This window comes from Thamnophis sirtalis, unplaced genomic scaffold (genome assembly GCF_051295495.1).
Source record: "Thamnophis sirtalis isolate CommonGarterSnake01/CBP01778 unplaced genomic scaffold, rThaSir2_p1.2 scaffold_6, whole genome shotgun sequence".
In the NCBI taxonomy this organism is placed as follows: domain Eukaryota; kingdom Metazoa; phylum Chordata; class Lepidosauria; order Squamata; family Natricidae; genus Thamnophis; species Thamnophis sirtalis.
The window spans coordinates 77,657,018-77,684,740 of NW_028261386.1; the positions used below are offsets into that span (position 1 = coordinate 77,657,018).

Here is a 27,723-nt window from a genome sequence, read left to right on the forward strand (position 1 = left end):
CAAGCAAACAAACAAACAAACAAACAAACAAATAAATAAATAAATAAATAAATAAATAAATAAATAATGCATGACTCAGTCTTTGGGACATGAGATGGGTGATATATAAATTTAATAAATAAACAAAAGGGGAAGTTGAGATTGCAAGAAGTTATGCTCCAAACAGAACAACTACTCTCAGCTGTGCTACATCATCATCAGAAGATATGGTACAGAAGACCACTGAGAGCAGAAGATGCAGGCATCCCAGCAGAATGGCAGGAAGCATAGCTCTTTCACCCAAAGCATGGCTGCTCCATTCAGAAAAGAAAGAGGTCAGCTTTGCTCCTGCTGGAGGGCAGCAGTCTGGTTATGAGTAAGGTTTCCTTCATGCAGGGGAAGACAAAGAACTGTCATTCACTTCTGCCTTCTACAAGAAAAATGCAAGTGTCAGGGGTTGGACTTCCTCTTCCTAAATTCCAAACCCCTGACTATCCAGCCTGATAGAGGAAATGAAGGACTGAATCCAGTCCTCAAATCATATCTAGTTCCCTATTCTGGCTTAAGCACTTTGGACGTAAGACGTTTATGGCTTTCAAGGTAATCACCAACCTTTGTGCTCAGAAACTTTAGTTCTCAGTGCCACTGTTCATAGTTAAATATCCCAAGAGAACTTCCTCACTAATCACTTAAACTGGTCCAACTTTTTTTAAAATAGACTTCTGTAGGGATCTATATAGCATGGATGTCAAACTCAATAGGATCTTTCCTATTTGATGACCATTGGCCTTTCAAGCCAAGAATGGCAATCTCAAAATCTAAATTTTGACACTTAACACTTAATCTTATTAATTTCAATAATAGGCTAAAATAATTTGTTAATCTTTGCCTATTAAGTCCCTACTATTGCAATTAATTCTAAGATTTAACAGTGTATTGATAAAAAGAATATGCATGGAAGGCAATCTGATGGAAATTATATGCAATAAATGTTAAGACTTATTTCACACAAGTCTGGGAAGGTACCTTCCTTTCCTCCATCTTTGCTTCCCAGCTATTGAGATAAAGTCTCTATCGCTGAGATGATGAAGTGCAATAATGATTTCAACTATTACTCTAACAATATACACCATTTCTTTTAGCAAATTACACAAGCAAGTAAGCTTATGCATCTGGTGACTTGCGAATTACATAAGCAAGTCACCAGATGTGTTCAGCGCACTTTACAAGCCATGGAGATGCTTCATTGGTCATTAGACATTTCTCTCCCTGACAATGTCAGCAATGACACAGTTTGTAAGGAAATGGACTTCACGCCAATATCAGAGAAAATGCAGGACAAATGCCTACAGTGTTATGACCATGTTCTACAAGCAGCACCCCATCACCTTCTATTTTAATACCAGGGACGTGCAGTCACTAGAGGCAAGGGAGGCGGGGCCTCACCAGTCTCCTCAGGGAAAGGAAAGGATTTTAAATAATTTTCTTAAAATAATTAAAGCCAGGGTAGTTGCTACCAGATTTCAAGTCACAGTGGCTTGGTGTCTGCTCTCAGTATTAACTAGGAGGAGGCCAGAGAACTAGGAGCCTCTTTTGCATAAGGATTTTTTCGCCTTTTAAGAGTTAAGCAAGGGTTAACAAGCGAAGAATTTATTATGCAAATGAGGCAAGTATTCTCTCGCCTCATGTAGAGGGCATTTTTAGAGGCTTTTTAGAGTTTTCTGGGAGCGACTAGCTCAGTCTGACTTCAGAGCTCTGGCTTTTCAAGAGGAAAGGGCGGGGCAGGGAAAAGCAGAGTTGAAATCGTCTCTGAAACAGCTGGAAAAGGTGCGTGTGTGGGGAGGGGGGAGGAATTCAAAAAGTTTGATCGGAAGGCAACAGGGAAAGGGGGCCCAAGCACTGCTTTGAAAAATTAATCCATTAGGATCAATGATCTTTAGCCAGCAAAGCCAGCAAAGACATCAACAGAGGATAGGACTCCCTTCGCACAAACTACTTAGCCCTTAGCTCACCATTGCAATATTTCATGTTAAATGCATGGTTTCTGCTACCTTGATTGTGAAAATACAACTATATGTAAACCAAATTGAATGAATTTATTTCCCAGCTACAAATTAATGAGGCAATTACTTAAAGCATATATCAAAAATTAAGAGTTGTCACATAGATTGAAAAAATAAAGATATAAAAATCTAAACACTGTTCTTAAAATATCATAAAATGGGAAGTATCCACAATAAAAAGGCTGTTAAGTGGACTGAGTGGCAAACATATACTTTTACACTTACTCAGATTTTTCATTGCTAATGTGTTACTAATTATAGCACGTACCAAAGAAGCCAATGTTATTATTGTTCCTGTGTGCAATAGTGTTTTTCACCTTTGCTTTCACTATAGTCTTTAAAATCATATAATGTTCATAGTTATCTGTTCTGTCCCCGCTTCTTCGCTCTTTCAAAGACGACAGTCAGACAGACTTAAAAGGAAAGAACTTTATCAGCCTCGGCTCACGCTGGCTGCAAGCCCAAAAATAAGCATAAATAAAGTCTCTGGCAAGAAGATAACAGAATGCAAAAACAAAGATCTCTTACAAAGCAAATCACTTCTCCAAGTGTCTCTTTGAATCAGGGTTACAGAAAGCAAATCACTTATCCAAGTGTCTCTCACAAACAAACCACGACTGATGATCAATGAACCATGCACGAACGACAAACGTTCACTTCTGCAACCAGGGCATGGCACCATCAGTCCTTTTATCTCCAGAAGACCACACTAACGAGCCCCAGCTGCATTGTTATTCCTGCATCCCGACTCAACTCACAGCAAACTGCTGCTGAGTCACAACAGTTATCTATGACCAATCTTCTGATGCATCCTTCACTGGTGTCAAGATGTTCTACTATTACACCTCAGCTATCATGTGACCAGGCTTAGAGCTATTTTCTATATAATGGCAACAGTGATGGCATTTTTGTTTGAACATATCCCCCTCCAGATACAAAGTGCACATGTGGGGGAGTGCAGATGTGGGTGGGTGGGTAGAGAGAGAGAGAGAGAATCACCGGACCATCTTTCAAAGATACTGGAGCACCAGGAATCTAGCAGATGACTGGAAAAGGGCTGGTGTAGTTTCCCTCATCCAAAAATGAAAAAAAAAAATGGATCCAGGAAACTACAGACCTATCAGCCTGACATCAATATCTGGGAAGAGTCTAGAAAATATAATCAAACAATGAATCTGAGAACATCTAGAGGCAAGCAAAGACATGTCCAGAAGCCGACATGTGTTTTTCAGAAACAGGTTGTATCAGACAAATCTTATTGTATTCTTTGACAATATGACAAAATTAGTGGACCAGCAAAATGCTGTGGATATAATTTACTTAGACTTCAGTAAGGTGTTTGATAAAGTAGATCACAATCTACTATTTGATACGATAGAAAATGTCTTTTAGACAGCTCAGAGATGGATTCATAACTGGCTGACCAACATCAAGCTGGCAGGAATGGCCAACATTCCAAAAGATAAGCTCAAGATCCAGATCTTGATGGATCTTGACAGACCTGAACACTGGAACTTATCTAATAAAATGAAATTCAATGGTAAGAAAAGCAAGATTCTACATTTAGGCAAGAAAACCCAAATGCACAGGTATAGAATAGGTGGTACCTGGCTCAACAGTAGTAACTATGAAAGGGATCTTAGAAAGTTAGTGGACAATCACTTAAATATGTGCCAACAGTGTCTGCAGCCATCAAAAAAACCAATACAGTTTGCATTAACAGAGGGATAGAATCAAGATCACATAAAGGGTTAGTACCACTTTATAATGCCTTGGCAAGACTTGGAATATTGGTTTTGGTTGCTAGGGGAAAAAATGATGTTGAGATTCTAGAAAAAAATGCAGAGAAAAGCAACAAATATGATTAGGGGACTGGAGGCTAAAACATATGAAAAATGGTTGCAGGAATTAGGTATGTCTAATTTAATGAAAAAAAGGACTGGGAATGACATGATAGCAATGTTCCAATATCTAAGAGACTTCCACAAAGAAGAGGAGATCAATCTATTTTCCAAAGAAATGAATTGAAACTAATCAAGGAGAGAAGCAATCTAGTACTAAGAAGAAATTTCCTGAAAGTTAGAATGACTTTCAAAGAAAAAAGTCCTAGTTCTACTAAACAAGAGACTTTTTTTTGGTCTTTGGGCATTTTGTTGTGTAAGGAGGAAAATGGAAGAAGCAACTTTAAAAAATCCATCATAGCCCAGTGACAACTGAAGGACAATGCGAAAGAGACAGTACATCAATCAGGCAGGATGCAAAAGAAAATTCTTGATTGGAAATGCAAGCTGTACTTACTACGGTAGCAGTAAAAATAGCTTGTCTCTATGTTACAAATACATTGACAAATACGAAGTTTTAGCTGAATGAAGTTTCTTCCCTACCAGTGGATTTTGGTTTGGTTTGGTTTGGTTTGGTTTGGTTTGGTTTGGTTTGGTTTGGTTTGGTTTGGCTTGGCTTGGCTTGGCTTGGCTTGGCTTGGCTTGGCTTGGCTTTTTTGGAACAAAATTCAGTGAATCATTTTCCAAGAGGATCATGCATATCTTGTTTAAGAAGATTGTGCATGTCTTGTTTAGACCAAACAAAACTGCGGTTGCCCAGTTTCAATACAAAACAGGATCTACTCAAATAGAAATATACTGATTGGATATCCTGATGAAAAGTCTGTGATCTGTGGGTAGCACATGCAGTGCAGATGATGGAGCAATGCTCTGACTCAGGCAGCTTTTTATGTTCATGATTTTTATTCAGATGTTATCTTGAAATATTATGTTCACGTGTTTAGACTGTATGAGAATTATACAACTTGGGATCCACATTTGAACAAAACATGGAAGTATGTATGGATTTTCTTTATAAATGTTAATTTCTGCCCAAGGATGCAGTACTGCAGGGTGTTCAGCATCCTAGTCAAATATGTAATTGAAAGGAAATGTCTGAGATGTCATATAGGACATAGAATTTGGAGTAAGAAAATTATGTATCAATGTTCTTTTCTGCTTTTACCAAGAGCTATTGCCAAGCTACTCTGAATATGGCTGTTGCACAAAATCAGATGTACTTAAACATAATTGGATTTTCAGTATAAAATGAAGGTATACAAGTGAAATGTTGATTTAATGGCTCAGCTGTGAAGAGGGATTATCATTATTCCTGATAATTCATTCAATCAGTCAAAGAGTACATAATTTCCATCATTTTCACCCTTTTAATAATGTGCATAGTGATGTCATACATAAATGACATAAATGCCAAAAAAATGTGGTCCATTACATTTGAAGACCATTGTACTGAGATATGGCAAATCAAGATTTCATTGTAATTTTTTTTAAAAAATCTTGCATGAAAAAACAATTACTGAAATTTCAAGGTTACATTTTGAAATTTCAAGCTTACATTTTGAAATTTGCTTAAGGATGCAGATTCTGCTTGGACAACTACAAGGAAATATAGTCATCCTTTAATCTGTTTTATTTTTCTATTTATATCCTGCCTTTTGTATACAGAAGCTCAAAACAATGTGTATAGCACTATTTTTCCCCACGACATCACCTCTTGGTGAAATAAGTTGGCCTAAGAGTGGTGAAAATGCATTTCAAGGACCACAGGGTCCAAGGGTAACTCTAGATAAAGCTATTAATATGTCATGTCCTAGCCTCAATTACATAATTTTACCAATGATCTTGACTACTATGGATTTTTCTCCATTTGCACCTAACCAAAGTAGAAATATGTCCTGAATGTTTTTTCTTCCATGTCTCCATGAGTTGGATTTCACCTCATTCCATTTTCAACATAGGCTGAATTGTGATCATAAGTCAAGGAATATCTATAAATCAGGACACTGGCTCAGGAAAGGTGAAATAACGGCAGAGTACATATTGGCAAGAAGGACAGCAAAATTCATTCCAGTATAGTGTTTTGCTGACTCAAAAGTGGGTCAATTACTATTTAATGATGACCCATTAAGTTTGTAACCTCCCATCTACTTGCATTACTCTTTTCCTATTCCAGTATTCTGCACACTGACTTTTTATTGGTAACATCAGGAGCCCTTTATTTGAAAGGAGCCTGAGTTTGAGGTTAAAATTTCAGTTATGAGAGTTAAAACTGAACTGACCAAATTTAATTTTAAATATATTGTGGCTTGACATATGCATTCATTATTCGGCAATAACACCAGCACAATGGTGTTACTATGCCTGCCAAGGCACTATGCATGAAAGAATGAGTATTAAAGATTTCATGGGGCATTGGAAACCTTGTGTAGAAAAGTTGAAAGGCGTGGAATGTACAATGAAAAGAACATTGTAGTGAATGTCTAGAAAGGTAAGTAACAGGAGTTTGTGGCTGCTTGAAAACGATCAGATTGTGCTTTTGTGGGCAGGAATGGACAAAAGGGGCAAAAGATAAAGATCCAGTATAGATCTTTAAGTGATTTAATATATCAGCAGTGATTTCTGATTCCCAATGGGAATCACTAAGCAACTAAAAGAACTTTATAAATTAAGTAGCTAAAAATATTTGGAGGAAACTAATATTTTAAAAGATATGATGAGCTTGGATTTGAAACTGATCATGAAAGTATTGGCTATGTATACATATAGCCTCCCTGAGTCATTGAGAGTAATGTGTCATCCAAGCTTAAATTATTATGGTTGGTCTCACAGTCATTCAGATGTCATCCAGACTGGATTTGGCATTTTTGTCCCTCTGTCAAGTCCTTCTCCAGGATTTGGGATTATTATTATGGTTGGTCACATAGTTTATGGTTTAGACTGGATTTGGCACTTTTATCCAGCTATCAAATCTTTTCCATGAATTTGGAATAGGCAGATGTTGTCTGATAGTGTTAAAGCTACGTATCGTCACAGGATGTAAACTGTTCCAAGTAAAGCTGCCTTTTGCAATTCACCAGTGGTGATTTTTGTCAATGCCAGTGGTATTCTAAGGATTGGATCCAAGAGGGATATTACTATTTGTACTATTTTTACTTTCTTTTGCCACAGTTGTTCTATTTCTATTTGCGGGTCTTTATATTTTGTGATTTTTTTCTCCAGTTCTTTCTCTTCTATTCTGCTGTCTCCATATTCCAGTTATTAATGTGGGCCTGCAATGTTCACAAACTCAACAGAGTGGACTTAGTCACAATCCTGGCCCTCTTCTAGAACACAATATCACAATCAAAATGATGGCATCCACATAGAGAGCAGCGAATAGCATCTTTTATCAATATAAGGTGTGATAACTTCCTTCATAATAGACTATACTTTCTACTAATGTAGAATGCGTACAGCAGTAAAAACTACAACAATCCTTCCACCATTCATCACTTTGCACATCCAAACAGACTGGGTGCATTCGCCGAATGTCAGAGTTCTATTAAGGAAAAAAACCAAGTAGATTCACCAGGCTATTCACTGCTAAACTGGAATATATGAAACCTTATGCCACAATAAAGGTTATCAGATTTAAAGGTTATCAGATTTAAAGGTTATCAGAGTTATATATTGTCTCTGAACCATAAATATTGTTTCATAGAAATACTTAAGTCCCTACTTGGACATGGATTATTTCATCAGAAAATCTAGGCCAAGAGTGTCAAACTCAAGGCCAGTGGGGTGCTTACATCTGACCCACGGGGCCCCCCGTGGAAACAGTGAAGCACCGGCCCATGGTGCCACTGCCAATGAAAATGGAGCTAGGGAGGGCCGCATGTGTGCTCAGTTTTCACTGGCAGAGGGCTGCAGGAGGTTGCCATGGTCAAAAATTGGGCATGGGGGAGCCGCACATGTCCCTCCCGAGCTGCGTTTTCACTGGCATAGGGGTGCAGGAGGCTGTTGCAGCCCAAAACAGCTTGAGAGCCCGTTCTTGCTGGCAGAGTGCTCAGGCTGCCACAAGTGTCCCCAACATGAGTGACATCAAGCTGGCCATGCCCACCATAGCCATGCCCCCCCTACCTCTCTGAGGTCAAACACTACCCTGATGCGTTCCTCAATGAAATTGAGTTTGACACCCCTGATCTAGGCATTCTATCTTGTTTTGATCTTTAGTCCTAATTAAACATTACAAGCTGATTCTGAATTGTACTTCCTCTCATTCCATTTATGAAACAAACAAGCAAAGCCATCACAACCAGGATTTCCCTGCCCCTTTCAGCCAACTATTACTGAACTGGAATGTGGAAGCTGAAAGATTTTTCTCTCTCTCGGGAAATGTATCTTACATTTGTCTATATATGGAAAATCATGGTTAAATCATTAATAAATTATCTGTGTATTTTGTTCTCTTTCCAGAATAAGTAATCCTAGATTTCCCCATATGTGAAATCCTAAAAAAAGAAGTGCATGGATGTAAACATTAATCTTTAGTAATGTAAACACCAAAGACACCAATACATGAAACTATATTCATGATTGGACAGGCCAAAGAATCCTCATAATGCCTAGATCAGGGTTTCTCAATCTTGACAACTTTCACATTGTTGGCTGGGGAATTCTGGGATTTGAAGTCATACATCTTAAAATTGTCAAGGTTGAACTACACTGGCCTAGGTCAATGCAAATTGTACAAGTTCACGTTAAAATTATAAAGCTGAGCTCTGTATATGCCAGAATTCCATCCCCAAATAAGGAGAGAAAATTTGATTTGTAACTATTTTTAGCATCTGTAAGTTGTCCTACAAAACTGTTTTCTGACCAACCAGTATAAAAAAACATATGGGAGGGGGGTAGCAGCCCCAGTCTCTATCATTCTCTCTCACTCTCTGATCTCTTAAATCTAATCTTTCATCCATCTGCTGTTTCCAGGATTTCTTTTTGGTGTGGTTGAAAGAGATCTTACCATTTATTTTTCCAATTTTTTCAACACTTATTGGCTTCCTGCAAGTATCGTATCTTATACCCTGTCCCCAAAATATCCTTTCTTACAGCCTGAGACAATTAAAAGCTACAAAGGCATGAACTATAAGGACAGGCAACATGTCTTGCCTGTCTAATCTTCTCCTTAGTTATTTTAAAAAGAATTAAAATGAGAAGTCAGCTTGTTATTCAATAGGCCCAAGCATCTAGCACTGATTGCATGTCTCTGGCCCACCATACAACATGTTAAAATAAAAATGGTGAATCACTGTAGCACTCAGGTTTGCCAGGATGAACACATGCCTGCCCCACTCCCCCATATAAAAAAGCAAAATGAAACAGTACTAAACATCCTATAACATTAGAAAACATAGAGGAGAACTGCAGCATTTTGCATAAAATTGGTATTTCGTGATTGGCATATCACAACCGTTGTCCAAATGTACAAGCATGTCCATGAGAACCATTTGGTGAAGACACTGATGTAACAAATGTACTCAATGGCCAATGAGTTGTCTACTTCTGTCATGCAATATAAATATGTGCAGTTCATATATGTGCCATGATACATGTAGACATCTGTGCTGCCTATAACACGATGCTTTAAGTTAGAGCTGGAATTATAAAACTGCTTCAAAGAGTTTGCTGCTCATTCCCTTCTGAGGAACTTTGATTTATATAACAAAACAACAATTGGGGGCTATACAAATATAGTATCAAAGAACTTTTCACTGATTTGTCCATTTCTTCTATGAGCTACCCACTCTTCCGCTAGGACACTAGATAAAAAGCAAAGAAAAAGAGAGATTATATTAATAAATAACCTATGTCAAAGTAGCCAACCAGCACAAGTAGTAAAGCATTTTGAGAAGATCAGTAACATTGTGTTAGGCCATGGGTTACTTACTCTGCCATTGTTTCTTCTCCACTAATTATTTACATGTCGAAAATAAGTAAGATGTCCACATCAACACACCAATATTACAGCACCATCTGCTTTTAAAAGGTTCTTCCAAAATTCTGGTAAATACTCTGGCTCTCCTTCCTGATTTCATCCAGAGGGCAGAAGTTACAATGTCCCAATAATTTAAATTCTAGCTATTGTATACTGTTTTGGGTAGGACTAGAATCAAGGAATAGAATTGTCTTTGGATGAATAGAGCCTGAGTGAGCTTTGCCAAAGCTGACAGCATTAGCAAGATTAAACTGATGATGTCAAAAGTTAAGCAACATCAGACATGGTGAATATTTCTAGACCAGGAAGAAATCTTACATCCATAATTAGTTGGGGAATAAAGGTATCACCAAATTACTTTCATAGTGTTGAAACAAACAAACACACACACACACGCACACACACACACACACACACACACAAAATTTGGAACTGACCATCAAAGAGCCCAGGTCAAGATTTTATCTTGGTCCACGAGTCCAAGTAATAGGAGTATCTTCAATGAATTCCAGATAGAGCTCAGTAGTATCAGGAAATTATTGTTTTAATCTATTGCTGCCAGTGCATATATCTTTAGTATATATTTGTGATGCTGTGCAAATGCCCATGGCTACACTACTGATCTGGAAATTGGAAATTCATGAAAGTCATGTGATAATCATTTCCTCGGTGTTTTAAAATACCACCTGGTACTTTGTAACATGATATTGATGTCTTTGTAAAATCATGGGTATTTTTAAAATCAAACCAATATCATTATGTAGGAGACACATATTCATATTCATAAGGGCTAGGTAGTGAATTTTTAAAAAGAGAAATGCTACTTTTTCTTCCATCTTTTGCTTCCCTGGGGTTGTCACTTGGGCTTCCTTTTTTACTGTTTTTCTCAGGTGATCCATTTTCTGCTTCAGGAAGTTTGAAGACATCTATAGCCTACACATGTTTGGTCTTGTTTCATTAAATTCTTTCATCAATGAACAGGATCAATGGAGTAACATGGACACCCTCACCGGGGTGGCAGTGATAATAATGGTTTAAGCCAAGGATGTCCAACCTTGGCTACTTTTAAGACCTGCAGACTTCAACTCCCAGAAATGATGCCTGGGGAATTCTGGGAGTTGAAATCCACAAGTCCTAAAATGACCAAGGCTGAACACCCCTGGTTTAAGTTTCTCAATCTAAAGTTTCTTTCCTAGGTAGCCAAGACTATTATTACTTCAAGTTGCTTTGTGTCCTGCTTTTCCCAAGAACCTTTTCACTACTTCACCATCACTGCTGCACTTTCCTTCAACAAGGTACACGCAGAGAAGTAACTTTTCAGGCTGCGTCGCGATTGTGCGTGAGGGTGGACGGCCGAAACGGACCAGACGGGCCTTCTTTCTTTCTTTTAACAAGAGTTTGAAAGTAAATGTCCGGGCGCTTTGCAAATCACAGGACTCGGCCAGGCTTAACACACCCGCTGCGGGCGTGTTAAATCTTTCTCCTCCGGTTCTCCTTTCCTCGGGTTGACAACCATCTGGGAGGTCACTGCAAGGCTTCGCATGTTCCCGGCTCGGTTTCCACCAGCACGTTGGCTTGAGGGGCTTCGGCAGCGAAACGAGCGACCGGCCACGCTCGCCCTCTCAACGCCGTCAGCCATGTTGACGCGGCCAGCCGGGGAGGGCCAGGGAAAGGCACGCCCAGAGAAAGAGCCAAAGCCGCTGGGAGCAACCGCGCCGCAGCAAAAGCCGCTCGACCCGCTTGAAGAGAGAGGAGCGCCGACGAGGTAAGGCCGGCAAGCGAACCTTTTCTCCGCAGGTTGCCTTGCGTTGGCGGGAAAGGAAAAAACAGGTGGGGGCCGCCGAAGGATCCGAAACAGTTTCGGGAAGCTCTCGCCTCCGAGGCGGGAAAGGAGGGGGTGACGGGGACGCATAAGGCTTTGGCCACAGGTGCCGCGGCGGGGGATTCCCACGCTGCGCTTCTCCCTCAAAGGGAATTTGGGCTTTTCTTTCGGGGCGGGATTTGCGCATTCTCTTTTTTTCCCCTAAGCCTCCTTAGGAGTTTGGAACAAACTTCGCGCTCGGTTTCCCGAAAGTTTGCGGAAGGGAGAAGTGTCCCTCCCTCCTCGTCCCACGGAGTTGAAGGAAACTTCTACCCCAGGAAGCGTGTGAAAGATTGGCGCTTCCTGGAATCTGGTTTTTCCACGACGGGTTTTTTTTTCCCTCTCGCGAAAAGCCCCCCTTGATTTAGGAAGACCCACCCCCTTCGGCGTGGGTGGCGTTGCGCTGCTCTTCGGGTCGGCTTCGTAAGAGCGCGTTTACGGAGAGTGAATAAGAGAGCATTTCATCTGGCTACTGAAATGGAAGAACTGAGCTACTGAAAAGAGTTGATCTCTCTTCTTTTCGCGTGCAGGAGTGCGAAAAAAATAGAAAATCCGCTCTTCCCTGTACGTGAACGTGAAGGTGGCGCTACCAGTACAAAAGGAGGACGTTTGTGTCCTTTGGGGGAGGCGGGGGGGCGTTGAACGAAAGTGTCTCCCCCCCCCCAAAAAAACCCCATTAAGTCGCTGAAAAAGACTGCGGGTTACATCGGACCTACATTATCAGAAAATGTCCCCTTCCCTGTTTATAGTATGAGGGGCACCAGAGAACAATTACCGATTCCCCCCCCCCTCCTCCCCATGGTTAAGATCGACCCCTCCGTGTGTTTGAGTCCTATGTGGAATGGGCGCTTGCAGTTTGCTTATTGCGGAATAGTCCTAATCAGATTGCAGCCATTGTCTTCTAAAGAGAGCCGACTTTGAGAAATACGAGCTATCAACTGGTGGCCTGAGAGGCTTAGCACAAGTTTTCCTTCCTAGGGGTTTGGTTGATTCTCTTGTTGCTGGGATACTGGGTTTAGATACCACCCCGAGACAAGTCAGTCTCTCTCTCTCTCTTTCTCTCTCTCTATTTCTCAAGAATCTTGAAATTATAGCTGCTCTTATGGGTGTGGCTGGCAAAATGACCTTCTCTACTTACAATTGGACTCTTTTTTTTCCTACTGGGTGAGGCTGCTGGTTCTGTTTCTTTGTAAAGTGGTGGTGTGTTACTAAGTAATTATTGGTCATGAGTGAATCATTTTTGCTTACTTAACCTGCCTAAAGCTCCTTAACTATGTCATGTGTCTTGAGTTGGTCTTCCTTGTAACCCATTCTACCAGATCTCCTGGAAGCAAAGAGGATATCCATAAACTGCTGTATGAATATTTGGTCTTGGATCAACAGGAAAACCTCAGGAATCAAAAATGCCGAAGCCGGTAAGTAAAAATAAAGAGCTTTACTTTGTTTTATGATGTTTCTTCCATTAAAGTTCCCTTTAGTATGAGTTGCAGAAATTATCATTTATAAATCTGCACTTACATGTAAGATGTTTTTTAGGGGCCTTCTGAGTCTAAAAATGCAAAGAAATTTATAATCTTTGATTAAAATTTAATTAAATTATACTATTAATTGTGGGTTTTTATCTTCTGATTCGGAATCTATTCCATTTTATTTGCAGTAAACCTTCTTAACATTATAAAACAACCCTGAACTGACAGGTATAAAATTGTCATCATAGGGGGAAAAATGCAGTTTTTTTTACTGGCAAGAAATCTAGGGGAAGAGAGAAAGATTTGGATGGCATATTGTAGATATGAGACTAAATAGATTCAATTATACAAATGCAACCACTTTTTATATAAATCTGACACATTTTGTGCTTGTATATTGTCTGGCTAGATTTTGATGGTCCTAAGTAAAACTAACAGCACTAATGTTATATGAGATCTAAATTTCTCCTGTGTTGTTATTAATGTGGAAAGAACTGATTGAGGCTCTGACAAGTGACATTGAGGTAAAAAAAAGTTACAGTTTCGGATTCTTAAGGATTTTGATGATAATAATAATAACTAGCCGTTCCTACACTGCTTTCTGCAGTGCTTTGATACAGTAAAAGGGAGTGGCACACTTTCGGCTTTTTTATTGATCTCTTCCCTCAACTTCCAATTCCTTGAATATCACTGTTAGCACCATTTTACAGATACAACTTGAAGAATATGTTCCTTATTTCTCCACTCAATTTTCTTCATGCTCTTATTCAGCCAATGTGAATTTTTAATATTTTAGTTTATTAGAACATGAATATTACCATCTATGATTGTCTATGTATGGACTGCTTATTGCAACTATAATAAAACATTGTTGTCCTAGACTTGCATTGGCTTCCTGTTGTCTGTTGAAATGTAAAGATAAATAAGGACACCATACCATATAATTATCCTGAATTCTGCATAGCTTTTACCCATGCTCAAGTCTTGCAGGTAGATTGTGTTCCTTTAATTCATCATATGAATGTAAATTTCTTAAGAAAATTAAAGTTGGATCCTTTAAAAAAAAGTTGATGTGAAGGAAGACCACTGTTTCAAGATAAGAAATTGAGACATTCTGTAAGACATTTCATGTGTTTTATCAGTTTCTTCTGTGATTCTTCTCTCTCTATTGGAATGCTTTCTCCTTTGTCTTTGGTGAGGTTGATAATGTTATATTGTTTATTCTTTGGACCCAAGATTGCAAATATTGATTATGCAAGAATGGATTCCTATGAAAAAATCTGGACCTTGCTTTCTCTCTCCAACACCCTGTTGCACTAATTCACACTAATTGTATCTGGCATGCTCCTTCCTAAGTATCTGTGGTATTAGCTATTGTTCTTTACAGATTGACAGGAGAGAAGAGCCTTTGTGCCTTTGACCATGTTTTTCTCTGTTTATTTGGGCAACAGGGGAGACCCACCTTTTCCCCAAAATTAAATTTAAAGACTTACCTTGAGCTCCCTAAATGACATCAAGTAATTCAGCATACCCTTATGAAGGCTTCGACTATTCAAGTGTTTCTTTTCAGCCCAGTAATAGGTACAGGAACATCTCTTGCATGAAATGTCCTTCATTTTTTTTCTAGAAATTGTCTCATTTAATAGGATTTGCTGAATAGCTGCACTTTGAATTCTAGCTTAGGCAGAAAACCTAAAGCAATTAATAACTTTTTTATTTAAAAATTGTATCCAACTGCTTTCATGTACGAAAAGTAGAAAGTAATATGCGCAAAATAGTCAGTTCCATGTCTAGTACACTATAAGCCATTTCTTGTCCTGAAACATTAACTTCCAGAAGGTTGCCAGACTAACCCAGGAATGGCTGGATTGTAATAGAAAAAATATGGAACATTCTGTAAATTCCTCAGAAGTTTGATCTCCAGAGCAGAATGTTTTGAGCAGTCCTACTACATGTATGACCGTAATGGAGTCTGCCCATCACAGTCATAAGTCACATATAGTCTTAAAATGAGTTGGTTACATGGCCAACCCAATTTTTATGACCTTTTTGTAATGGCCATTACATTAAGACAGCAACTATAAAATGGTCACTGTGGTCATTAAGCAGTTAAATTCTTCGCTATGGAGATAGTTTTCCCCAAAGAATGGAAGTGCCGATTTTCAGAGAAACGATTGTAAAATGTGGTCATGTGACTGCAGGACACTGCAAATCACCATATGTGTGGTTGTGATGTCAAGACCCAAAAGTACCACTGGAGGGACACCCATTTAACTTTAAATCCATGTCATAAGTAGCCCCAAGTTAGAAGATCCTGCATAATTTCAAATAGTCTCAAGTCCAAAACAACCTGTAAAAAATTCCAGAAGGCAGGTTCCTCACATTTCTCAGTTGTAACCTTTTTTATATACACATAGATTAACAGGAGTGGTTGCTGTAGTTCCCCCCATGACCTTGAACTGTGCATTTGCACTGAATGGCTGCTGTTCTGAATTACTTTTCCACAAGTCACATGGAAACCAAGAATGTGCTTCTCCAGCACATTGGCATCTAAAAAGCTGTTTAATAATGAACTTGGAATTCGGAAAGATGGCAGAGTTCATTAGCTTCACAAAAGTAGGTTCCTTCCAAGAAGATATTGCAATATTTGTCTGTGTGGTTAAGGCTAAAGGAGCGGTTATTGCGCAAAAATGATATCTTGCTGTGCAATGGATTGTTGAAAAGTTCTATTAACTTTCCACAGAATGCATATTCATTTTTTGCAATGACAGGGTCAGGGCCAGAGAGCCAGGGAATTACTGTTATTCCAGTCAACTGGTTTAGAGAGATGCTCAAATATCGTACTGCTCAAACTGCAGTTCTCATTATCTTATCCAGGGATTATTACAACCATTGCCCTCTATGACAAATCTACAGAACACTCTCTTCTTACTAGGCTTCAGTTTTCTAGGGCCACATTAAGTGTAATGGGAAGTTTAAAAAGCAAAGAAAAAAATATATTAGACCATCGGAGAACTAGAGTTCCAATGGTACAAGGTTTATTCGTGAATATTAGTTGCTTTTTAAGAATCACTCGGAAACATTTACTTCTGACAAACACACTAGTTATGTAACTCTGAAAACCTATTAGCTATATTTGCATTAGCAAACAAAAAGGCCAGCACAACTCATGGAGGGGAAAGGACCTGACCGATACCTTAAAAATAATCATGTGCCACAAAGGAACACCTGGTGCATTGATCAGCTCTTCAATGAACCAGTCAATGAAGCCTGGAGGCATTGCAGGTGCTCAGCAGCTTGTCTTTTGGGCAGAGATGGCAGCAGATTCTTCTGGCAGCAACAATGTTTAGTGGCAGGGACTCTTTAAAAAAAAACACCAGCGAGTCACAAAAGGCTGCTAGGAAGGCCATAGTATGTGCAGGCCTGTAATACAGTATACTAAATAGACTTAGTAATGTTAAGAAAATCATGCCCACTCCGAAGCTTTGGAAGACTAGAAAAGTTGGGGTAGAAGAGTCTGTTCTTAGGGGCAATTTGCTAGTGCAATTTCTACTTTTCTTAAGGAAATTTGCATGAAATGGATGCAGAGATACAGCTCTTTGACCTAAAAGATAAAATAGCTAATTACTAGGGTGAAGGTATAATGGTTCTGTGTGTTCTTTACAGCTCAAAACATATCAGTTATAGGGTTTTTTGTAGGTACAGGTTCAGTAAGATAGGCCTATGGAGATTGTAATAATTAAAGCTATGACTTGAGAAAAAGGAAGATAAAGATGCTTTCACCAGTGCTGCTTTTTGTGTTTCCACAAAAGAAGGAAAATTTATAGATAGTTTGCAAGTTAGCACCTTAACTTTGAAAGTCAAAAAAAGTAAGTTGCTATGTTTTTTTATATTTTATTTTTTAGAGGGCCTGAGGATTTAACTTGTCTTTTCTTCCTTTTTTTTTCCAATCTTGTATTTATCAATTTTCTTCGAGTTCTAATTTTATTCCCGAGTCTAAAGTATTTAGTATGCTTTATTTCTTAAGCAATCTTCTAGGAATCTTTATTTCCATATTATACAAGATAATCAGTTAGCAAAGGGATCTTTTCTGAAATTGTAGTTTAGAAATTATAGATTATCAGTTAGAAAGTTAATGTGATACTGAGAAAACCATGGTTTTAAAAGACCACACAACATAGGAAGCCAACCAACATACCCAAGTTATGATGTTATCCTTAAGATCATTAGTATTGAAATCAAAACTAACATTGCCAGTTCTGTAATACTGCGGTCTACTTGCAGCAATGATTAGGAGTATTATATAGAGTTCTGATTGTTAAATCTTTATGAGTATTGTGCATCTGGATAAAAGTTACAAAGAAAAATCAAATTTACCAAGCAATTGAAATAAGTCCTCTCCAGGTAAAATTGTAACTCATGATGTTGATATCACTTAGCCTAGGAATGAAATTTTGCAGGAAGAGAAACTAACTTGAGAATACCAAGAACTCAATACTGAGCTACATATATTCTTCACAATGGGAAAAGTTTAACACGTGGACTTTATTTAGTCAGTGGGAGTGATAAGGGTCATAAGATAAAACTCCTTAAAAGTATTCATGTTGTGGATAAAGTGGTTAGAGAGGTTTGTTTTCTCAAAATAGTACATATGGAATCTGCTTAAGGTTTTTCATAAGGCTGAATTATTGACAAACAGAGGTACTTAAGACAGCATATGAACATATTCTTTATAAATCTTTAGTTGATCATTGTGAGAAATAAGTTACTGGATTAGATAGATCTTATTATTTATTGAAATATAGTAAGTAGACGTTATTTTCCTAGCCTGAAATGTTAACTAGGAGTAATTTATTTTGATGTCTTTTATATCCGTAATTCAAGTTAATGTTGAATTCAGTATCTTTATTAGTACTTTCTCAAGTTCGGTTGCTGTACCTTTAAATGTACTCCTGCTGTTTTCTGCTGCCACCCTATATTTCCATTGCTCCTTCACCTCTCGATCCTGAATAGTCTGCACTGATAAAAAGAAACTGCCCTCCTCTACAATCAGAGGCTTTCTACACTTCTCAATCAAGCATAAAGTGGTACAGTGAATTAGCTAATCAGACTCTGTGATAGGGTTCTGTTTCAATATGACCTCCTGGACTTTATGTCTAAGTTACACAAGAATGTTCTGTGGGCTGAGGAAAAGTTCCTTCATCTAATCAACAAAAGCTGCTTACAGTATGTTCTTAACTGTGCCTGAGTTAGATTTGTCACCTGACATTTAGAAAAAAAGTTTTTTCCAGTCTTTCTCCCCCCCCCCCTTTCTGCTGCTAATTAATGCTAGGAAGCCGAAATGCTGACGTGTTTCTGAAATGTAAAAGGAGACAAGAGGCATTGATTTTTATATTACGAATGTGAGGATAGTACTAAGATTTGTAAGCATGGCTGTCCAGGCTCAGCTTTCTACCTAACTGGTAATTAAGCAGCTCTTTGACAGGATAATTAGAAAAGGAAAAGAACCATCATAGGAGATTACCCTGTTTTAAACATATTAGTCACCTACTAGTTTCAGTAGAGAGAAGATGGGAATCATTTAGCTTTGTCCTCCAGTTCTGTGGTTCCCATCTAGTACTTAGCTAGGTGACCTAGGATTAGACCTGCTATTGCACATGAAACTGACCATTATAAATTGTCCTAAACACCCTACAGTCTTTTTAGATTGTCCTAAAGAATACAGGTATCTTAGATACACAGCAAGATGTCTGAAACAGACATCTGTTTTTCTTATGAGAGAGAACCTTTGGAATACAAAGTGTATATATCCCATTGATCTATTTTTATAAGTTGAAAAGTGTCTTACATATGGCAGCAGGCCTCAACTCTACAAAAATAAACATTTATTCTTGAGCTTATTTTTTTCCTGAATTGCTCTGTAAGCCAGCCTATGATGCTATGAGCCTCTTGGTGGCACAGTGGTTAGAATGCAGTATTGCAGGCTGACTCTGCTGACTGCCAGCAGTTTGATCCTGAATGGCTCAAGTTTGGTTAGCCTTCCATTCTTCTGAGGTTGGTAAAATGAGGACCCAGATTGTTGGGGGCAATGGGCTGACTCTGTAAACCGTTTAGAGAGGGCTGTAAAGCACTGTGAAGCGGTATATAGGTCTAAGTGCTATTGCTATTATGTAGCTATATTAAATCATGAAGGGTAAGATTCTTAATGCATCTGTCAAGCCCGAATTTGACATATGTGTACAGCATCCTTGTGCTAGTCATTCACTGGTAGGTTGCAGGCGGTACACCCCAGTACAGGCGTTCCAGACCCTGCCCGGAGCACAGGGTACCGTTCCGGTACGGTGCTCCGGAGGGCCTGCCTGCCCAAGCTCCTTACCTGTCCTTTAAGCATACGGCGCATATTGTATTTGCGCAGTACTCCGCCGAACAGCTGGAGCATTGTGGAGGCGTCACAGATGGGTACAACGTATGCACGTGCTATGCGCATGCGTCCATGTGGATGACACAGGGCCCATTCCAACTGTACCGGTTGGAATGGGATCCGAAACCCACCACTGTAGTCATTAATGATCAGATATAGTCAATATTTATTGAATAGCTATAAATTTGGTCTTAAGAGCATAATGCTAGAAAAAAAGTGAGATTTAAAAGTAATTAATTGGTGACAAAAATTAAACCTATGTATGATCATTACATGGTTTTCCTTTTTTTTTCTTCAAGAATTGAAAACTATTGTCTTCTAGGAACTGAAGGTATATTATACGGAGAAGTGGGATGGCGGAAGTTTTTACAAGCTTCTATAACATCGAATTTGCATTCTTTATGAATTATGCAAATTGTCATTTTGTTTTGCAGAAATTAATTTGCTAGTTGAGGATGTAACAAGAACTTGTACGCTTTGTTTAAATACAGCTACTTAAAATTTTTGAGTTTCAATTGATATCAGGAATACACGTAAGAGAAAGCAGCTTTACTTAAAAAATATGAAAGCTGAGTTTTTTAGTCAAGAAACGCAAAATAATGATATTCAAAAGATTACAAGGATTTTATGCATTTCTATGGAATTGTGGTTTGCATTCAATCCTATTTATATCCTTAGATGTTGGGCGATAATTGAAGATAAAAGAGAAACAGGAAGGGATAATTTTTTTTCATAAGAATGTAGAAAAGGCTTTTTTCTCTCTTGCTTTGTTTTTGGCACTTGTGCTGGAGCGTGATTACATTGTTATAGATTAGCCATGTGTATCTTTATGTGCATGTAAGTTACTATTGCTTTGAAATAAACAGCAAGTTAGAATGGGATAGGAAAGCTTATTAATCAATCTTGTTGCAACAGTAACTGCCCAACTTAAATTGTAGTGCCTTATTAATTCAGCAAATCGAAGTGGAACTAAGGGCTAAACTACAGAAGTTATAAAAACCAGACATTATTAATAGTAACAATTATTTCATTAGATTGAATGGTTAATTAATTCCAGTTTAAATTAATATTATATTAGGGTCAATATTTTAAAATTCTCATACCACTAGCAAAATCCAGATTTTTTTCTGGATCAGGCCCTCTAGCATTTGACTCATAACTAATTGGTTTTTGATTGATACTATAAATGAGACATATTTAAAATTATCAACATATTTCTTAAAACATTAATAGGCTCACACATAAATCATAACTTCAGCCTCAAACCTATCCTGGTATACCTTACCCCTGAGTATTAAAATTGCATTGTTAGGTTAGGTAGAAGAAAATCACCAAACTTACCTGGAAGAGAAGGGAGGGGAGAGGATATTTCTCACAATTGATGTTCATGCAGGTGAATATAATTCTAAGCACTTTCTAAAGCAGGGGTGTCAAAGATGTGGCCCATGTACTGGCCACGCCAGGGGTGGTTCCTCCCAGATCACCCCGGTTCGCGCGAACCAGATGGTCGGTGAACCTGGAAGTAATTAACTTCTGGGAACACCGGTACTGCTCCTGACCCCTATCGCTGCAAAGCGCCCTTGCCGACAAGGCAGCATGACCCACTCGACATGTAGAAACAGCAAAAGAAGGAACAGGAGAGGAGTTCCAAGCCGGGCTTTTCAAACAGCCGAACTTCTCTCCTGTCCCTTTCTTTTGCTCTTTGAACAAGCCGTGCAGGTTGCGCTCCCTTGTCTTTCATAGCCAGCTCGTGGGTGGGCGGAAGGTTGCCCTGGCGCAACTGAGGTGGCACATTGTGTGGAGGCTTGGCGGGCATGAAGGGCTCCTGTCTTCCCTGGCCAGGCTGGAGCATGGGACGGCCTCGCAACAGGTGCATCTGCCACTTGCGGAGTGAAGATATGGCACTCGGATGCGGCGGTGGGCTTGTTTTCCAGTCGTTCCTGGCCCTGCAAAGGTTCCAAAAGTGCCTGTGCTCTGGGACATCCTGTGCTGTGCCCGCTTCCGCTGCCGCCACCTCCACTCCCAAACAAAACTGTCAGCTGCGAGCAGGTGCCTGAAGCTGCTGCTTGCAGTCATTTACGGCTGCAGATAGATTGTGCCTGTAGCGGGAAGCTCTTTGCCCTGTGAGAGCTCCTCTCCAGCACTCCTAGTTTGGTAACATCATCAGTGCTAGAAGGGAGTGGGGTTGGGGGGGAAGATAGAGAAAGGACAAACAGGAGAAAGAGAGGGAGAAAGAGGAGGTGGGGATAGTGGGATCCTTGCTGCTTTCTGAGCTTGGTGGTTTTCTTACAGGCATTTCATTACCAAACTAGGTAACATCATCAGTGCTAGAAGGAAGTGGGGTTGGGGGGGGAAGGAGGAAAAAGTTAGGACAAAAAAAGAAAAAGATAAGGAGGGAGAGGACTGTGGGGTCCTTTGGTGTTCTCTGAATGTGATGGTTTTTAATTATTTTAGGGAAATTTTATTTATTGTTTATAGAATGTTTATTACAAGAAATGTTAGGGTTAGGGTTATTCCTTTTTGCAAATGTTTTATTTGTGATGCAATATGTTGCTTTTAAGTGTTCAGACCAGGTTTATGTGTCTCAAAGTGGCTGCTTTTTTATGGGCAGACCAGGTTGGTGCAAGGCAGCTTTGCCAGATTTAGTGTGTTTCACCCTCGTTGTTTAGGTAATTCTGAGGTGGTTGATAGTTCTGTGAGCGCCTGTTCTTTATAATTTTCCACATTGCCTTGATGGTTTTTATTCCAGTGACTTTGTCTTTCCTGTCCTTAGGCTTAGGGGGAAAAAAACTGGTTTCATTGGCAGTCTTTTTTTGGGGGGGGATTCTTATTTTTTTGGTGTTTTCCTGGCACTGTCATAGTTTGTGTGTGTGTAATATCCCGCAGTTATCTACGCATTAATAATGATCTAGTAATATTAATAATATCTAGTAATTAGTAATATCTACTAATAACATCGTCTTGGCCATTCCCACCAGGTCATATGGGTGGCAGGCCACTCCCATCTGTCACATGGGTGGCAAGCCACTCCCATCTGGTCACATGGGTGGCAAGCCACTCCCACAAAGGAGGCCACACCCACAGAGTAGGTTTGAACAATTTTTGAAACTCACCCCTGGGCCACGCCCACACCCAATTTAGCAAAGGAGAAAAAAGTCGTGATATGTCACATGATGATGTGACAATGCAAGTTTGACACCCTTGTTCTAAAGGAACACTATAAAAGTTACTTGGGCTGGTTATTGCGCTAGTAAGCAAAACTTGATGTTAACATCTTTATATTATCCGTGTTCCATTACATTTTATATTTTAGGATATGTCAGAACATTAGCAAAATCTTAGGAGAATATATCCAGTGGAAAGTTTAGGAAAAACTGAACAGTTGGAGGTGGTAGCAAAAAGAAATATAGGTGTTCTAGGTTGTATGTAAATTGTGTTTGAAAATGATGCTACATTATTATCTCAAATATTCCATTTCTAGCAAATATGATTTAAAACAAAATTTTCATTAGTATACTTAACCCTATCTTCTCAGCATGCAACTCTGTCCCTCCATATCGCCTACTTTCTTGTTAGAGTTATCTTTTTAATCAATATTTAATCTTCTACTTGTATTTAGGCTTCTCCTGGGCTAATAAACCAGTTGGTATACTTTGGATTCAACATGTGGAATGGTGACTTGTATACCATTTTGTGCTTGCTGTGTGTGTGTGTGTGTGTGTGTTTGTCTATATGTATACACCCCACACATATTGTGACACTCTGTATATACACACATACACAATATACGCATAGTGTGTTTGTAAGCCAAATTGCTATGGCTTGTGTAGTGCAATATGTCAAGATTAATACTATTTGCAGCATGTCAATTCACAAGTAAACTGGACTTCACTGTGACCCAGCCATCTTTTTGCTGGTTTCATGAAGAAGGTTCTATTCTGTGAATTCAGAGCAGAGAAGGGAGGGGGGACCTTTGGGATAAAATGTGATATTTTAAACATGATCTTCAACTTGTATAATAACACAAATTATGTTTCTGGAAACATGAGCACTCATAAGAAGACAGTTTGTTGTTTTTCTTTGAGTGTCACCCAAAAAATGAATTGCTTTGGTCCATTTCCAGTATTTAGCAGATACAGAGATTGCTTCCTTTCTTGCTGCAAAGACAACTATGGAAGCTTTTGGAACTTAGAAATATTGAGGCTGAGCAACTGTTTTGTACCATCATCATCATTAAACAAACTTAAGTTCTGATTTGCATACAGCTGTTAAAACAATGCAATCTGCTTGGGAAGACATTTGCTACAACTGCTGCTTTTCTCTTTGTCCTTTTCGGAGTCTCTGCATGAAACATGAACCATTTGTTACCCTAATTGGGCAGTGATAATCCAATCAGCATAAATATATGCAGCATAATTCAGCCACAATTGTTTTAATTGCTTATATTCTGTGGTGAGTCCTGCAACCTGTTTTGCCCAAGTTTAGTCCTACTTTGTGAACCAAGGCCCAATAACCAAAAGAGATTCCCATCCTCTTTTCAAAACTGTGCAGCATACACCCAAACTTTGTCCCAAAGAATTGGAGGATTAACTAATGAAGATAATTTATTCTTGCATAAGGATGTGGTGTTGGATATCGCTCATTATCTGAAACAGTGCAGTGTCAACAACAATTTTAAAAAGTGGGAGACTCTTAAGAACTCCTCTGTCCTATCCTTTTCAAAATGGCACAAATGCACACTTAGTATAAGTAAGTGGAATAATAAATGCAGGAATGAATTGAGACATATAAAGACTTTGCTGAGAGGAAGTGGAAAGCTTGAGAGCAGCTTTTAGAAAAAAATCAGCTGCTTCTTTTAGACGCTAACCCAATAGGAAATTTAAAGACAGAGAAATAAAAATACATCCTTAAGCCAATCTTCCACAATCTGTTGCCTCGCCTTACAGATATTTCGGTCCAATTCTTATACTTAATAGGTTTTTTTGTTTTTGTTTATTATGTTAACATTTCAGACTGTTTGTTTTTTCAAAAGATTAAAGTAATACATCTTGAAACTACAGTATGCAGCATTTTCTCTTCTAGATTTTAGTTATGATAGTTTAAGTTGCAGTGTATAAGAAATGTAAAAGGTTTAAACAGCCTTGGTTGCCCAGGGCTAAATAAGATCAGCGTTTTTAAGCTATAAAGATCAAAGTTCAAACTGTAGTTTGTGACTTTACACTCGTATCACTTGTTTTCTGCTGACAACAGAACACAGCATACAAATAACATTTCTGCAGCTAAAAGATTCAGATTATTAAAATAGACTCAAGCAGCAAGGTTATTTTTTTATAATACCTTTTAAAATTTTGTTTTACTTAATGTGATTAAACATATAAAATCATGAGATTGTGAGTAGATCACAAGAAGTACAATAATGGTGCGTAAAATACATAAAGGTCTCAGTGAAAATAAAGAGAACATTCTTGTCAAGTATAACATTTGCACAGAATGTTTACGTAGCTACTTAACTCCAATGTTCAGATGATTTTTTAGGGTCTAAATAGTCTAGGCCAGTGATGGCTAACCTTTTTGTTATCGCGTGCAAAAGTGCATCCATAATGCAATGTGCACGTGACACACGCCCCCCCCTGCACCCATCATTCCTGTGCATGCGCGTGTGACACCCTCCCCGTGCCCTGTTTTGGCCTCCCTGCAGCCTCCTGGGACCAAAAATGGGCCACTGGGGGATGCACCGCACACACACCCATGCTCCCCCCCCCACCCCTGTGCATGCGCACACAGCCCCCTCCAGTCGCCCATGAAAGCTCACATGTCTCCCACATGTGCCTCGTGTATGCACTGCAGAGGCCCAAAAATCAGCTGGCTGGAGGGAAGTCCGAGTGCATTTGTGATAGAGCGACAGCTTGCATGCCCACAGAGAGGGCTCTGCATGCCACCTATGTCACACGTGCCGTAGGTTTGCCATCATGGGTCTAGGCCATTTTATCCCTTTTTTCTACAGTTCTCCATATTCTTGAAATTTAAAGCACTGTTGAGATCAAATGCCTTTACAGCCATTATATTATCTGCAGTAAAATTTGATAGTGGAGAACAATCTGTTACCCCAGAATCCTGTGCAATCCCTGAAAGTCTTATGTACAACTACTAGATCTCTAAAATGGTGTAATGTTTAATGTAATAGAAGAAGATGTGTTATAAAACCTTGAGTGGGAAGTGATTCTTTTTAGTTGCATATAAAAGGAAAGATTTTTGTAGGTAACCGCATCTAAGCTACTTGGCTTATCCCCCCCCAAAATTGATAGGGTTATATAGACCAGGAGAGAATAATTAAGCTATAGGCTAAACTGAAAATTGTATAAGAAGTGGCCATTGCAAAAGGCCTTCGTTTACTGCTTTGTATGGTTCTAGTACTAAAGTTTTTTATTTGTTCACCCCTCGTGATTCAAACAGCAAATAGCTTCTTTTCTTTTTCTTTTCTAATTTTTATTAAATAAGTTTTCAATAGAATAAAACCAGTACACATTTTGAATCGTAAAAAAGAATAGGGAAAAAGAAATAAAGCAAAAAACACAGAAAATAAATTGTAATTCTTTTGTGTTTTAAGTAGCAAATATTTTGCTTCTTTTCCAAGAAAATAATTTCAGCCAAAGGAAAAAAAAATATGGCAGAAATAGTGGATTACCAATGGAGCAATTACTTAGTTTGTACTATTAATAGAGGCTAATAAGAGAAAGGAACTGTTTTGTGTTAATGAATGTAACATGCATGTATTTTCAGAACAGAATAACCAGTTGGAAGGGTCCTTGGGGGTCTTCTAGTCTAATTCAATGCCACTGCTCAAGGCATTGAGACTCCATACTATTTCAGACAAGTGATTATCTAATTTTCATTGTCCAGTATTAGATAATGTTCATTATATGAATATGAATATATATTAATATAATGATATTTGCTTTCCTCAATTTCTATCTGGAAATTTGTCACCTTCCAGGAAATCAGAACTGGAAGGTGCTATTTTGTTATAGCTGCCTGCATACGTGTATGCAAATCTATGAGTTGCATCCAGAACATCCAGGAAGAAGGCAATAATAATAAAGTATTACAGGTCGTCTTTGACTTACCAATCTCTTAACAAATGTTAAAAGTTACAATGAATTTGAAAAAAAGTTAGTTACCATCCATTCTTGAAGATATCATTGCTATACCACCCCAGCAGTCACAGTCACATGATCTCACTTCAGATGTTTGGCAACCAGCTCCCATTTGTGACTTTTTTTGTGTTTTCCATTGGTGAGCTGAATTCAGACTTATAACCATGTGGTTAACTCAACAGTGTGGTGTCTCATTTTGTAGAAACAATTTTAAAATTGTAGCCGGTCACATGGTGACTAAACTTAGGACTACAACAACATACAGCCAAAATTTCAGGATCAATATGGTCATAAATCAAGGACTCCTGTACAATATTCTCAAACTTGTTCTGTGTATTAGTGCAGGGATCTCTAACCTCTGGGCTGTTTGCCCATTAGTGGGCCATGAGCTGTTTGCAACCCGGCCGCAGACAGGGTGGGCGAGCAAATGCTCATCACCACTTCCATGAGCAAATGGAGCTGCATGCACAATTACCAGCCACTTGTGGGGAACTGTCCCCTCTCTCTCCTCTCATCGCCAGTCTGCAGAACTGAAAAGATCGGGGAACTATGTACTAGTGTAAAAGTATTTCGCTGATAAGTATAATTTAATTGTACACTGCCAACAACACTAATTGTTGTTTTATATTTCTAATGCTATATTCTCTACCATATTGATAGCCATGAACATTTTCTTTCTGTGACCTTTAATACGTCTTCATCAACCTAATGCCCTTAAGATATGTTGGTGAGCATTAATCATCTAGCCCAGTGGTCCCCAACCTTTTTATCGCCGCGGACCAGTCAGCCTTTGATAATTTTACCGTGGCCCGCTGAGCGCGCGCAGGGGTGGGGGGGCATTGTTTGCGACCCTGCGACCCTGCCTGCCCACCCCCTCCGCCCACAGGGCTCCCGCGAAGTGGTTCTGGGCACTAGCCCAGAGGGCAGTCATTGGTCGGCGTCCTTCAGAGGTGCAGGGAAA

The 27,723-nt window shown here is 39.0% G+C and overlaps 1 protein-coding gene across 1 annotated transcript in view; it reads left to right on the forward strand.

Annotated features, from left to right (window-relative positions):
• Positions 1 to 11,479: 11,479 nt before the first annotated feature.
• The window catches only part of EZR (ezrin), a 40,083-nt gene continuing 23,839 nt past the window's right edge, over positions 11,480 to 27,723 (forward strand). The window contains exons 1-2 of the mRNA XM_014057679.2: positions 11,480 to 11,622; positions 13,038 to 13,133. Of these exons, the coding sequence (XP_013913154.1) occupies positions 13,122 to 13,133 (12 nt within the window). The 5' untranslated portion in view covers positions 11,480 to 11,622; positions 13,038 to 13,121. The remainder of the gene's footprint in view (positions 11,623 to 13,037; positions 13,134 to 27,723) is intronic.